The following is a 15,019-nucleotide window of genomic DNA, read 5'->3' as shown; positions in this document are numbered from 1 at the left end:
GCGAGAAGAAGACGGAGTGAAAAACAAGTCTGAGGAAGGAAGCTGGAGGAACCCAACAGCTGAAGGAATTACACCGGAAATGAACATTGAGTGCAGATGGCGGGGAAAGTAAGTGTAAAAGGTTTGCAGCAGAGGAGAAATCTATAAAGAAAAGTGTAAAATAATTCACGGGAATGCATTTCATCCAACAAGAGAGGAGGAATTCTGGGAAAAAACAAGAGCAAATAACTAATTAACATGCAACTTCCTTATTGATTAGTTGTGAGCACTAATTAATAAAGAAAACCCTCAGTTGACCCTCTAGAATGCAATAGCACACAATTCCTTTAAGATGACTAATGAGGAACCAACGCACTATTAACATGCATGTCGATAAACAGATGACGACTTCTACAGGACCGCCACCTCACTTTGGCTGAAGAGAAACTGACGTGGAGTTCATTATAAGAGACACACAGCAGCTCCAACATCACCGGTTATCCTGAAATATCTTCTTTGTTAAAGAAACCTTTGTGTTTCAGGCCAAGGCCGACCCTCTAATGTCTCTAGCAAGTACACATCTGCCCTCTGGGCAGCACACAACAAAGCAGCAACCCCTCTCCACGGTCCCATAACAAAAACATATTCAGTCCTGTTTTATAAATGTTCCTGCCTTATTATTCGTTATATAGTCGGTATATTAGAACATACACACACTAGAAATCCACCGTTTCTAAACTGTGTATTTGGATGTCAGAGAATTAATGTGATTAAACATTAGAAGTATTCAGCAAAAAAAACAGCAAAGGTCTCAAATCACAAGTGTGGAAACAAACAACCTCAACATCAAAAAACTCTGTGTTTGACATCAAACTAGCCCTGCATCAATCGATTGATTTGACTAGTTGCTTTGGTGTAAAGTTGAATGTTGACTGGATGACTCACCCTCCATGGGAGTATTACTGTCAGGGCGGTTGGCGAAAACGACATCTACGTACTCCAACTGCATCCTTTGTAGAGAGCCTTTCAGACCTGAGAGACACGGAGACATAAAGGCTGAGACATTGGAGGGGGATTGAATTGACAAGCACTCTGTGATGGAAAAGAACGGAGAAAAGGGTTGGCTGTAAGCGAAAAAAGGGTTTTCATCTCGTGTGTGTGTGTGTGTGTGTGTGTGTGTGTGTGAGACCACGTCCCACCTTCAATAATGTGTTTCCTGGACAGTCCTCTCTCCGTCTCTGCTCTGATGGGACAAACACACCGTTTCAGCCACTGATTCACTTTTGAGTCTGACTGTAAAAAGAGTTCTTATTCTTGTGTCCTTGCAAGCTGCACAAAACTAAAAAAAAAGACACCATGAGTGGAACCCATTTTATTCTTGCGTATTGCTGTGTTTGTGGCTGTCGGTGCATTGATTTCAATATTATCTGTCATTTAAATCACTTTTTTGAACCTGGCTGGGTGGAATGGCATGAGAACGTGCAGATCAGGCGGTTTATGAAGATGGTAAATAACCAACACTGAATCAACTATTCACAATCTGACTTCAGGCATGGAAACGACACTTTAGAGAGGCTCTTACTTACTTTCCTCCCCAGTAGAGTTTAGTTGTAATGACCATGCTGGATCGCCTGAGAAGATAAAGAAAGAACAGAGAAAGATACAGAAAGATGCATCAGAATGAGCAAAAGATGATGCATTTTACATCATCATCATCAAAAGAAGCATAATAAGCGGCACATTCATGTCCACTCATGTCGTCCCTGTTTCCTACAGAGGTGATCAATAGTAAAGTACAAAGACTGAGCAAGTTTCAATGACTCGGTAAAGGGAATGTTTGAGGTTTGTGAAGAATTGCCTGCAGGCAAACTTTTAACTATTTCATCTTCCACTGATCGCTCCTGTGATGTCGTCCTCCATCTTTCTCCCTCACAGCCAAAGTGATGAAGCCGCCGCACACATTAATGTGACTATTACCTCCAGCATTTCTTCTTGATGATGTTTCCTAGAATGACTTCGGCCCTGCAAGGCAATGCAAATGAGGCGGCGTTATTAAATTGCAGTTTAAAATTCACAACAATAACACTCGCTCCTCAATATCAACCCTGCTGTTCATTATTACCAAACAAAACCCCCCCTTTGTATGAAAAAAGATGGCAAAACACATTTTCCATCAAAAAATTACAAACTTTTTATAACACAAGTGCCATCTTCTAGTAGTAGCAGCTATGTGTAGAATTTGTATTTATTATTGCTTTATGTTTCTAGAAGGTCACAATAAATCACTCCGTGTTGCTTTTAGCAGTGGAAATCAAATCTTCACTCTAATTTAATTTCTCCAGTGTGAATATGTTTGGTCACCGTGACTTTTCACAAATTTAACCTTATTAAATTCCGAGCCAGTGATGAGAATCTTCTCACTTGCCCTGGTAAAGCTAGCATAAAGCTAGAAAGATGTTTCGCAGAATTTTCCTCATGTTTGCATCCAATTCCGACATCAGACGGTTTAAATAAATGATAAATATCTGATTAAACCCCCCCCAAATTCCTATAATCCTAGAGATTAACCTATGATTCTGCATGAGCATCATTATTTCTTCATTTCCTGGAGCCACAGTGGGGCCAGACGTCTGCACCTGGTCACACTTGGGCTCAACTGAACTGAGAGATTCGTTCGACGCTCACCTGCCGCCGGCGTAGACCTCAGCTGTGTCGAACAGGTTGACTCCACTCTCGTAGGCAATAGTCATTAGCTGCTCTGCAACCTGTCAAAGAGGACAGGACACACACACACACACACACACACACACACACACACACACACACACACAAAAGAGTTGTCAAAATATCCAAAAAACTGACATCAGAGCAGCTTCATCTTTTCTTTTTCAATATCACAGCGTAATATTCTGTGAAAAATGTACGATAGTGTCAACTCATTCCTCTTCAGTAAATAACGTGTCACGCCTCATAAAAGTGTGTGTGTGGCATATTTCTTTGCAAACACGGTGACCATAAATCAGGAGAACGACATCCAATCCCCCCGTGGTTGACTTTTTACGACGTGGGGACTAAGTGAATTTGTCATCGTCTCCCTGTGGAGTTACGTGTCTGAGTGTGTGAACGTGTGCTGACAGAAGGTTGTGTGTTTGTGCATCCGCTGCTCGTGTGTTTGTTTACGCCCGTGCCTGAAATCTGTTTGTCTGCGTGTGTTTGTGTGCTGCGTGTGTTTGTGTTTCAGTGACGGCAGACAGCGGAGGTGTTGTTTGTAAAAGAATGAGATAATCTCTCCTCTGAGGTTCTGTCTCAACCACAGACTGGGTAGCAGTCCAAGCCCGGGTGTGATAATGACACAATTATTATCCACGTTATTGAATTGTGTCTTTAAACATGACAGAATGGATCAAACAAAGGCGGAAAAAAAGTCTATGATAAAATTAACAGAATTAAATTCAATATTTTAAAATTTCGGAGTACATGTATAGTACATAAAAATGGGCGTTAAAAAATGAAAGCTAATGGCTGCTCCCATGTGGCGTCTGCAAATTAAAACTAATGCATCGTGATCAGAAGGGTGAGAGGACAGTGAAAAAGTAGGACAGCTGGAAAGTGAAGGAGTGCCATTAAGAGCAGAATGAACAGAGCTGGATTACGGAGAGTTTAAAGAAAACAGAGGTCAGTTAAGGGGGGGAAAGAGGGACGCCTCCGCCGAGTACACATGTGGGAAACAATCTCCGTCAGAACTGTTGGGGGCAGTGAAGGGTGATATTCAATAAAGGGGAGTCAGGGCGGGCGACAGCGAAATAGATGGAGGATGAAGAAAAAGTTGCCGGATGGAGGAGTTAAAAAAAGTAGAGAGAATTTCAGAACAAACAGCGTGGGTAATAAAGGTTTTGCCGGCGAGGTTAGATCAGGTGAAGATGGCGTTATGAAGACGGATGAAGAGACGAGTACACTTCCAGAGAGCAGGGATGAGGTTGAGCAAATACGCTCTAAAAGTTTGCCGATAACTTATATAATCTCTATAGTCTCGTCAGACACTAAAAGGTGGATCGCTGTCCTTAAAGTGACACCGCAAGGTCAGTAAGTGAGTGTTGATGATGAAGCATCGCTGCTTCCACAGATTTATGACTGCTGGCCATTTTGGACCAACAGCCTTCGAATGATGAAAGGAATAAAGGGAGGACAAACTGCAGAGACGAACATATACGCGCGCACCTCTACCCTCACCTTCAGAACAAAAAAAACACTGAGTCATCGTTCAGTTACATGGGAGTCTGCGCTTCGGGCTTCTGTCTTCCTTTGATTCTGGGGCACAAAAAGGTGCAGGACATCCATACATAGAACAGACGTGATAAGAAACCCCAGAAACAAGGCCCCGATAGCCTCCCACCATACGACCCACGCGGCCTCGAGACGGTGTCATGGCTGCGCCGCCGCCTCCCCTCAACACCACCTACATCAAAGTTACAAAGACACGCTTTCTTCCAACTCACTTTGTGATTTATGGATCCGCGTTTCGCCCAGCCCACCAGCACTCCTGCGAGCTGTCTGAAAATGTGCAGACGAGACTGCAGCCAAACAAACTCGCCCTTGATGACGCATACGAGCACGCCTTTTATTAAGCTTTTATTCAGTATGTGACCTGTCATTAGTGATGTGCTTATTCAACATACTGTGGTACATGAATGGATGGATGCTGCACGACTCTGCAAGGTAACCTGCAAGAGAATAGCTTAGCTTAGCATAAACACAGTTCATCCACAGAGCTGCGGTTGGTGAGCTTCTAACGCGAACAGTGCTGTCGGGCCAAAAAGTCCTCGTGTGTCCTGGAGGCCCCTGTTCAATGTCAATGTTATCAAAAGCACTCGAGATATACGACATGTGTCCCTGTCCTCATTAAGAAACACAACAACACACAGTTCATTTGTATCATTGCTAATGAGGCGCTCATTACAAGCTTCTAAAGCTCACCAACTGGATGCAAAGACTCACTCTCGGCCATTTCACGGTGATGTTAAGTTACAGAACAGAACGCTGTTTAGAGAGTAACCTCCAACTGATTTCCTCATGTTGTCGTGTCTGACTTATAGAGACAGTTTCTGAAACTGGCCCACTATTGAGCCAGAGCACTCCAGATGGCAACCGAAGACCGGGATGCACTGTAATCACATGGGGGCGATTTGCCAACGTCATTTACGTCATTGTTTTTGCCACCGACAGGCTCTGGTTGGTTTGTCTGCCATTATGAAGACAGTCTGGTGAAATCTCGCGAGGTGACGTGTGAGTTTGTTGAGAGCATAGCTTAGTGAAAGCCATCCCATATTTATCTGAGCCAGAACATACGGATGAAGAGCTCCTATTTGAAGAGCGAACGAGGAGGGAGGGGGGGAGAGAGACATAGAGAGAGAGGGATAGAGAGAGAGATTTAGGTCCAGATGCTATGCAGCCCTTTTGCAGAATACCAGTATTCTGATTGTCCATTTGAAGAGTTTTCCTGGCTGATATTATTGTATTGTATACACTTTCTATGAAAAGTGCCTAATTAGAAATGATACAACTGTGAAACGACCTTAGTGTTTTATTGTGTTTCTTAATGACAGGGACACATGTCTTATATTTAGAGTGCTTTTGATAACATTGACATTGAACAGGGGCCTCCAGGACACACGAGGACTTTTTGATCCAGATCCTCTCCGGCTGCTTCCTTTGGTTATTGTCAAAGGCATGAACGCACCGTTGCGTGTCTGCAAGAGTGTGCATTTGTGTTGGTATCTGTGTGGGTGATGCCCGAGGCCAAGACCCCAGCAGCAACATCAGAGCATGTTAGACTTCATCAACATGAGTGTAAAGGGGATTTGAAGTACAGACTTTTTATGTCCAGTGTAACGTCAAATTTGAGTCCGCCAAATAATCTCAATCATCGCACCCCGAGTCTTTGTGAAGGTTGTCCATTATGTGTGTGGGAGCAAACGAAGCCGTTGGCTAACTGAGCCTGTAAGCAGCATAACTTTGCCAGCCGTCCAATGGTCTGATCAAGGACAACTGCGAAAACAGCTGTGTGTGCATTTTTGGAAACGTGATGGACGACTGAAAAATGGGTTTAAAACTCTGAACAAATTGATTGTACAACAATCAATATTAAGGTTGAGTCAAACTAAATATTACAGTTTGCATACAAATTACAAGAGAGGCAGGGGGGTGTGCCTGGCATGTCGGACACCGTCGCTCCCCAAATGTTCATGTTTGTTGGCCTGCAGGCGTCATCTCCAAAGGGCAAAGTGATTGTCAGCGTATAAATGGTCACTGGTGTGATGTTTTCTAGAGACATTTTCAGCAGACACAACACAATCAACAAGCAAACGTCCATGAAGACGAAATAAACATGCAAAAGTAAAGCAAAAATGTTTCCCACCTCGTCTGTTATCTGTCCTCCGAATGTCACCCATGTACCTGCAAGGAAGGGGAAAAACAAGTTTCAACATCACAAAACATTCCCATGTGTGAGTTTGACATCCGGGACTAATCACTGCTAATGTCACCCGACGAAGGAGGCTGTCGAGTTCTCAGGAGAACAATCTGTGGCTCGGCACTGGAAGATCACCTTCAGTGAGCGCTGTCAGGCTTATTTGGAAGACCTTGTGTCCCCTGTCCTTATGTGTGTGTGTGTGTGTGTGTGTGTGTGTGTGTGTGTGTGTGTGTGTGTGTGTGTGTGTGTGTGTGTGCAAACAATGCTGATAAACCAGACAAAAAGCTAAGCCACCTCAACCAGGAGAGATGCTAAATCCCCTGCATACTCCCTCTCTGAATCGTGTGCGTAGCTTTGTTGTGGCGCGAAACATTTCAGATTATGTATTTTTTTTTATTTTTGGTATCAGGATAAACCTCTAAAAGCTGCGTGGCTTATGTGTGTCCCGGGAGTTGAAAGGAAAGCTCACAAACTATGAGGCAGTCAATGATGCTGTGTGTGTATCTGAGATTTTTCATACATTTGCCATATTGTGAACGTTTTTTTACTCTTACTTACTGCAAACATAAAATATGTGTTTATATTCAATGATCATATGAAAAACAATGCTGATGTCGTCTGATAATAGATGATGAGCACTGCATGCCACAACCATGATTTAACACCAAACAAGACCACAGCCTCTTCTGAGAGTATCCAATCAGAATAGTGATGAGAAGAATCACGAGTTCTTCTTCTTTGGAGGTATTTATTAATTCCCTTCAGGCCATGATCACTCCATTTATATCCCCCCATTGAATCCTTCCCATTCACCCGGTGCTCCAGTGCATCACAATCTCACACCACATGAATACACAGTTCTCCTTCCAACCCCGTTGACCTCCACTGCTTTACAGAGAGAAAACAATGGATGCACCTCAGAGACAGGTGACAATGAAACGCCACTTAACCATCTGCTCCTTTCCACAGTCAGGATGTCACCATACAATAGAGCTCATTATGCCACATGCACCGCAATCCCATCAGCCCCACTGGGGTTTAACTTATAGATGACACCCTGCGGGATGAATTGGATTTGTTGGCGATATTATCTTCACCTTATAATAAGCAGCGGTTCCCATCATGCATCACCAGCAGAATCACAATAGGGGTACTTTCAGCGGAGGCGGGGTGAGCGAAATAACAGCGATGACTGGTGGGAAAAGTTGCTTTTGGACACTGTTACTGCAGTAACCATGGCGACCCCCTTAAATCTCAATTCCACCTACACTACAGTCATTACGGATTATTACTCACACAGTATGTGCACGATGCTGTGCATTATTTCTGGTACACAGATGCATGAACGACGGCAGCTCCAGTAAGGAGTTGTTCCTGAGCCGGGGGGGCTCAGCGTGGGACGAACGGCCCGCTCGAATGTCAAGGCCACCGTTCTTATGGGTTCCACAGAGTTTTTCCCCGTTTGATGGAAATGAATGGCCCACAAACGACAAACAGCTCTTCTGCTTTCTGACTGGCAGCTGCTAATGGAAATGCTGGAAGTAGCACTTGGCGTTGCTATGCAACAATAGTAAATCCGGTAACCTTGCAGTGCTTTTTCATCAAGCAGAAGGGGGTTCAAGTCAACAAGCTTCTCAAGCCAAGGCCTGATAAAGTAACTGAGGTTGTAATGTAACTGTTATAAAGATGCATCATCCTTGTTTGACTTGATTCCAATTTAAAAATCACTTCACTGTCCTCTATTTTTTCCCCTCTTAGCAATGTTGTACTTTCATGTTTCCCATCATGTATCCACACACGTCAAGTACTTGGAGAGGTTGAAAGAAACGAGACACGTTTACAGAAGACTAACTGAACGAGGCAAATAGTGAAGGGAAGAAAAGTGTGAGAAAATGATGACATAGATTTGTAGATTTGGCGAGAAGTGTCATCTATTTTTTTTTCCAGCTTTGTTGTGAATCCTTTTATCCTGATTCTTCAGTCATAAATCCAGTCTGTGCGGTTGGCAGCGGGATAGATGGCACACATTTAGATGAAACATTTCTCTCCGCTCTCAGTTTAACTGACCTCCTAACTCTCTTCTTCAGCATTTTTCAGCTTGTCTGCCTGCAGCGAGAAAAGCTGAGTCATATTCTTTTGGAATCATTTCCAGCTCCAGTAAAAAAGGTACAGTACATCTCTGAGGTGCACAGTTGGCTGAGTATAAGTTTATACGGACGAGACACACAAAACAGCTAATTATAGTTGGCCTTGTGGAAAATTAGATCTGCATCGTCTTCTATCAGACAGATTTTTAACAATCCAGGGAGCTGAATTAAGTTCCAACACAAGATGTCCATTGTACCAGATCTTTTTTAGAAAAGGTTATACATTAATTATATGTAATAATGAATTAATCATATATATCATAATAAATGAAGGCTTTTGGCAGTTGACCTTTTTTAATTTTTGGGGGGCAAAAGTTCAATGGTTGAAACCATTGACATTTTGGATATGCCGTAGCCTTTGCCCTCGTTTTTGTTGTGCAGAAACCCGTTTAAATCCAATTTAAACGATGACATGTTGTAACAGACTTCTTTCTTGTCTGTTTTTGCCAGTGTTTCCAGTTAAAGCTTGAGGATCCTGCATGGCACCTTATATATTTGTGGAGCCTTTGCACCTATTTTCAGTTGCATGCCCGTCTCCTGTACAGCCTCTTGAAGTTGGATCGATTATTCTCCTGAATCGCCTTCGTCTACTGTTATATCTCCATCTGTTTCTGTCTTGTCTACTCTTCCAGCTGCGGCCTAGCGGGGCGAATAAAACTATTTAAAACACTTAACGATGCAACGCAGCACGGACATACGTTTCTACTAATGACATTGTGATGACAGCAATAAGTCTTTAGAGGCTACTTTCTACTTCAGCTGCAGCGGAGAAGGACGTATCTATAAAGATAAACCTTATAATCGACTATTCTTTTGTATTTGTTAGTGTTCAGTGAAACTAGAGAAGGAATGAGAAATTAGCATGCTGAGTCACACAGCTGTGGATTTCAACAGATAACAGTTGAAATAAGAAGGCAAGTGGTGCAGAAGTAGAAGGAGAGAAGCTATACAGTACATGCTGATCCACTCCATATCTCCCCTTCAAAGGAACCACAGTGGCAGCATGCGAAGGTCCAACCTCACTCTCTTTCCTACACTGCAGGATTTTCTGAACCATTTTAATAATTCATCCGTAAATAGCACCGCAGCAGTCCAGCAAGCATCCAGGAGCAAACATGGAGCTGGACAGTGTGACGTTACGGGTTCACACAGAATCGCTCATGGACCTATTACACTTTTTATTTATTCAAGCCAATTACAACGGGTGTGCAGACGCCAACGCACAAAAACGCTTGTTTTTTCCCAACCAGTTAGCATCGTGGGAAAAAGGGTGTTGACGGCACACTGAAGCCACTGCACGCCTCCCTGCGGTCGCTCTATTATCGGTGAATGAAGAAGAAGTTCATCATCTGCAGCGGGAGACTGCCGGTGCTATAAGGTCACGATGACTTTACCAATCAATTAACTTATCAATTAATCCGCCATCCAGGCTTCTCTCCTGGGATAATCTGTTTTCTAATAAATCAATTCAACTTACAAATAATTGCTGAGAGATTTTTAGATTCTGGAGAGAGAACATTGGCCTTTCCAGATGCCAATAAATTTAACAAGTATTAAATTGTATTCCAGTGGAATGTGAAATTAGCTTCTTTTTTATTGTTAGTGTGAATAACTGATATTGAATTGACTCCCAGAGTTTGGCTATTATGTGACTAAGCAAGAGATTGAATATTAACAGGACTACAGTCAGTTTTGGGGGGATTTTCTTATATATGAGGAAAAAAGTAGCATCTGCAAATGTCTGCTGTACGACGTGTGTGTGTGTGTGTGTGTGTGTGTGTGTGTGTGTGTGTGTGTGTGTGTGTTAACGCCCTCTTGATCTTGCCCGAGCACAGAGCTAACCTCTATCCAACCTCTTTAACCAAATAATAAGCTGCTCTTACCAGCAGCTGGGTCCTTGGAGAACAATCCCCACAGGGACGAGAAAGCAGAAGGGGGAAACGATGGGGGAGGACGAGTCGGGAAAGAGTAAAGGTTACTGCAAAAGAGTTTATTTAGGCATTAAGGCACGTATTTCAATCTCTGTTATCTCAAAAAGGTCTCAATGTTTATTTTGTTTTATTTTCTTTTCCGACATTAACGCAGAGTTGAGGAAGAATTTGGATACGGATGGAGGACAGAGTTTGAGATGGATCAGAGAGGACGAGAAAGAAAGTGCAGTTCACAGAGAGAAAGACGTTTAAGAAGTGACTGTCGGGATAAACTTCCAGGGGAGTCACATCTCTTAATTCTTCCCTCTTCACATCTCATCACCCCTCCCTCGGCCCTGCACTCTGTCCCTGGGATAATGACGGTGTGTGTGTGATGAATACTAATTCATCTGCCTGTTCAGATTCTCTTCTACATTAGAGAAGATGAACCCGTCACGAAGAATTGTATTAGTAAGAAAAGATCAGATCTTGAATTAAGCAGCCACATAATAATGTGTATAAGATCTTCTAACTAAATGATCTGCTCCGCTGAACATTTTTAATGGACTCAAAAGAGAGGAAGATCTAAATTCAAATTTAAATTTAAAAACTCAACAGCAAGAAGTTGCATATGATAATTTCTATCTACTGACATAGTAATGCTGTTTTTCATGTGTAGCTTATTAAACATACTTAAGTGGTAAAAGTTAATATATTTAGGACCGAAACATGAAAATAAATTGAAAACAGATGCAGAAAAAGTAAAGGCAATCAGAAATCATAGCAACCACAAAAGAAATATGAGATCCCAGTAACATTCCTACTTATGAACACTATCACATGACTTTACTGAAAGATGTTGGTCCAGCAATCATTAATCACTTTCCTCGTAGCAACAAAGTGAAGTGTTAGCCAGCCACTCCATATTAAGGTCAGTCTGCTACTTTATTGTTACATAACGCACGTTTTACAGGCAGCCGGCGGTCTAAAGTAACAGAGCAGCTGTAATCCAGCGAGCAAAGCACTCCGAAGTACGCTTTTAATGTCCCAAACAACCAAAGTCTCTGATTGAAACTAACGTTTTGGTGTAAAACAACAAGCTCCCAAAAAGCATCTCTCTTTGTGTGACTGTTGAAATAGGATGTGGGAATTGTGAACAGTAAGCAGTGTTGTGGTTGAAGGGCTCTTCACTCTGTTATGTAAACGATGGCAGCGGGCAGACGGGGTTTCTCTCGGGGCGTCATCGTCATCACGCCGTCGCCGATTGGCTTTTGTGTGACTCCGGTTACATCGTCTCCTGGCTGTCGTTCGCAGAACCAGCGGCAAGCGGAGGAAAGTCACCTGATCACGATTTAACGTGACTGAATTTGTGTTTTGTTCACTTTTCAGTGTGTGTGTGTGTGTGTGTGTGTGTGTGTGTGTCTTCTGCTGAACTTTGCTGTAAAATGCTGATACGATGATGAGAAAATCTGCACACACACACATAATACATCATCATCGATCAGTGAAACACCATTTAGCATCCTGCTATTCACCCTCTCTTCCTCCGCTCCCCTGACGACATCATGCTGACCTTTTTTCTGCACCATGCAGCTCAGGCATATTGAGTCAGACCTCTCAGTCTACCGTGAACCAGCTGGGCCAGCAGGGCGCCGGGGCAGCCTGAGGGCCAAACATTATGCCCAGAAAAAAAACAGTTCTACGTGGCGCCAAAAAGCTTCTACCATCCTGTCAGCTTCGTCACTTTTCTATTGAAAGGTTCCTGAAGAACCGGCAGAGAAAGATCATCAGCATCAATCCATATAAAGTGCTGGGCAAAGCAACGTAGCACTGAAATACTATTAAAATAAAACAAACAAAAAGGAAAACCACAATTTGGGGGTTGCTGTTTCATGAAGCAGTGTTCTCCGTCTCCGTTTATCTGCAGGCTCCAAAAAGAGCAGGCTTTATGATTTTTTTATTAAATTGAACCATTGACCATCTAAAATCCCTTCAAAATATAATGTATATAGTGTTTATCCTCCTGGCTTGTATTGAGTTTACTTAATTGTTCAACTCTGTCTGAGAGAGCAGATGTTCAATTGTACACACACACACACACACACACACACACACGTTTGGATGTAGGGGAATTAAACCTCCACAGTAGATTTGTTGGTTTAATAACAAAACAGGCTGAACATAATAGTTAAACTCCCAGCCCAATTCTGAATTTAATGTTGTTTATTGTACTTTTGCCATGTCCTAACAAGTGACTTAATTAAGTATGTAAATAATTTAATGCAAAACTAATCGATCTGCAAATATTCTACATGATACGATAGGGAAATATAAGGAGAAATGCATTATGGGTAGTGAAGCCCAGAGTCTACTCACCCAGTCCTAAGCAAGATACTCTGAGACCTGACTTTCCAAGATTCCTGCAAAAACACAAAAAAAAAAAAGAAATCACACATATGCAAAATCAAACGTACACATGTATAATACATACTAATAATTTAGCATAAATCTGTATTATTTGTTGACAATATTGAAAGAGAAAGATTCAGCTATGAATCCAATTTTACCTTAATCACATTGAGTGGTATTTTGTTGGACAGTTCAATTTGCTGTAGATGAAGAATTGTGTATGCAAAGCGATGTCAAGAAGACTGACAGTCAAGTGAATAACAAGCCGGCCTTTCCTTTCTACAAGTGGCGTTTCTTCAGACTATCACATGACAGCTTGACAGTTCCTCTGATTTCTCCACAACGCAAAATTGAATTCCACTTCCCCCGACCTCTCTGATTCTGTCAACTCTCCATCAAGTGTAAATAGGTGTGTTCGTATGTAGGAGGAAAAATCTGAGTGGAATGAAATGGCCATCGGCCCTTTAATGTTGCCTTCCAGTCCGCCGAGAGACACCCGAAGACAGAATGATGGAGAGAGAAAATGGGAAGATAGAAAGAGACGCTGATGGAAAGAAAAAAAGGCAAAACACCAATCAAACCAGCAGCGCATGCCGACGTGGAAAATATCAATGAGAAAGAAAGTTGCAAATTGTTTACCGCAGGATGTAGATTGTGTGCTGCCGACATTGAATGCATCTTCCACGTGTCATTACCATCATCCTCATCAGCCGTGTCACACAATCTCTGCTTGAAATGAGACTTTTTTTGATGCATAGCATACAGTATATACACAGCATGAAGTCTGTCCTTCTTCACATGCAACATCAAGGACATGCTGATGTCTATATAATGACTCGGGTCACAGCCTATCTATCTAAGTATCCCCTGTGGGATTAATAAATCATTAACTACATAATGACTCTCAGTGGAGTGTAAATCTCCACCAGGTGTGTCTCCCTGTCCCCTCCTAAACAAAGAAGAGTTGAATCTCACGTATCCCTCCCAGTTTCTTTGTAGTCGTGGCGATAATCCAGTAACTAAAACTTTGGGGGATTGATTAATCTTGTCCCGTGCCTAATATAATGTAATGGATCAGAGAAACTCAGATTTGGGATTAATCTGCACATGAGAGTTCAAAATGAGACCAATATTTTCTATGGTTGTCAGCCTCCAACAGATTATAGGAGAGACTTGCTTTGAGCCAAGTTGATTGGGGGAAAAGCTGAAACTGAAGCAGTTGATCACTTGTGGTCCCAACAGCCCAGTAAAGAGTGAGGAGTCACCGGTCAGAATCACCACAACTTTAGCATTCTTTAGCATACATGTATACAGCAAAAAATTATATCAGGCTGATGAGTCCAGGAGGACAGACAGACAGACACACTCACTCACACAGGGGTCATTCCGTGTCATTTCATCAAATTTCTGAAAATCTTCCCACCTGACCATCTCACAATGTCCTGAAAAAATTTGAGTACAAAGATACACGTGTTAATAGGAAAAATCCAAAATATTAGGTCTCTACTGTCAATAGTTTTCTCATGAAACATCATTGAATGAAGGGTAGTTTAGACGGTTTTTGGCATCATGCTCTGAAAAGCCATTTTTAAACAGCAATATCTGGAAAACTATCTCACCTGTGGCCTTCAAAATTTCTACAGTGTATATCTGTTACTAATAGCCTCCAGACATCGAATATCAGGGGTGTAGCTCAATGATAACCTAGTATGGTAGGTACTTAAAATGTGGCTTGTTGAAATAAAGTAGTACATTTGAAGAGTGACTGAGCTCCCATTTTTGCAGATAAAAGACTTCTATCACTTCTGCCTCTATCTCTGGTGTTAGCTTAAACATTCTACAAAATATGGTTTCTCTCAGATGATTAGTTTCACAGATATTAAGGCTCAAAAATGGAAGTTAACACATCTTTGCCCAACTTCAGAGTCATATTCCAAAAAACTGACAACACGTATCAGGTCCAAACTTACTTTTTTTGAAATATCATATTCTTGTTAAAATCATATTAAAAAATCAGGAGGGTGTTTTGCCTCAATTTGTCGCAGTGATTTTTTAAAATCCTGCAGTACCAAAAAATACCGTTTTTGGTACTGCATGTCTTAATA

The 15,019-nt window shown here is 42.1% G+C and overlaps 1 protein-coding gene across 3 annotated transcripts in view; it reads right to left on the bottom strand.

Moving 5' to 3' along the window:
- kcnab1a (potassium voltage-gated channel subfamily A regulatory beta subunit 1a) overlaps positions 1 to 15,019 on the bottom strand; it is a 104,223-nt gene that overhangs the window by 28,970 nt on the left and 60,234 nt on the right. For all 3 annotated transcript variants that reach the window (XM_084020200.1, XM_084020199.1, XM_084020201.1), the window contains exons 2-8: positions 12,882 to 12,925; positions 6,395 to 6,432; positions 2,665 to 2,744; positions 1,957 to 2,001; positions 1,566 to 1,610; positions 1,179 to 1,222; positions 925 to 1,011 (exon numbers count right to left, since the gene is read on the bottom strand). In XM_084020200.1, coding sequence (XP_083876326.1) covers positions 925 to 1,011; positions 1,179 to 1,222; positions 1,566 to 1,610; positions 1,957 to 2,001; positions 2,665 to 2,744; positions 6,395 to 6,432; positions 12,882 to 12,925 — 383 coding nt within the window. The remainder of the gene's footprint in view (positions 1 to 924; positions 1,012 to 1,178; positions 1,223 to 1,565; positions 1,611 to 1,956; positions 2,002 to 2,664; positions 2,745 to 6,394; positions 6,433 to 12,881; positions 12,926 to 15,019) is intronic.

This window comes from Eutrigla gurnardus (genome assembly GCF_963514095.1).
Source record: "Eutrigla gurnardus genome assembly, chromosome: 10".
Lineage (NCBI taxonomy): Eukaryota > Metazoa > Chordata > Actinopteri > Perciformes > Triglidae > Eutrigla > Eutrigla gurnardus.
The sequence above is the reverse complement of the archived record's forward strand: the minus strand, read 5'-3'. Positions and strand labels throughout refer to the sequence as shown.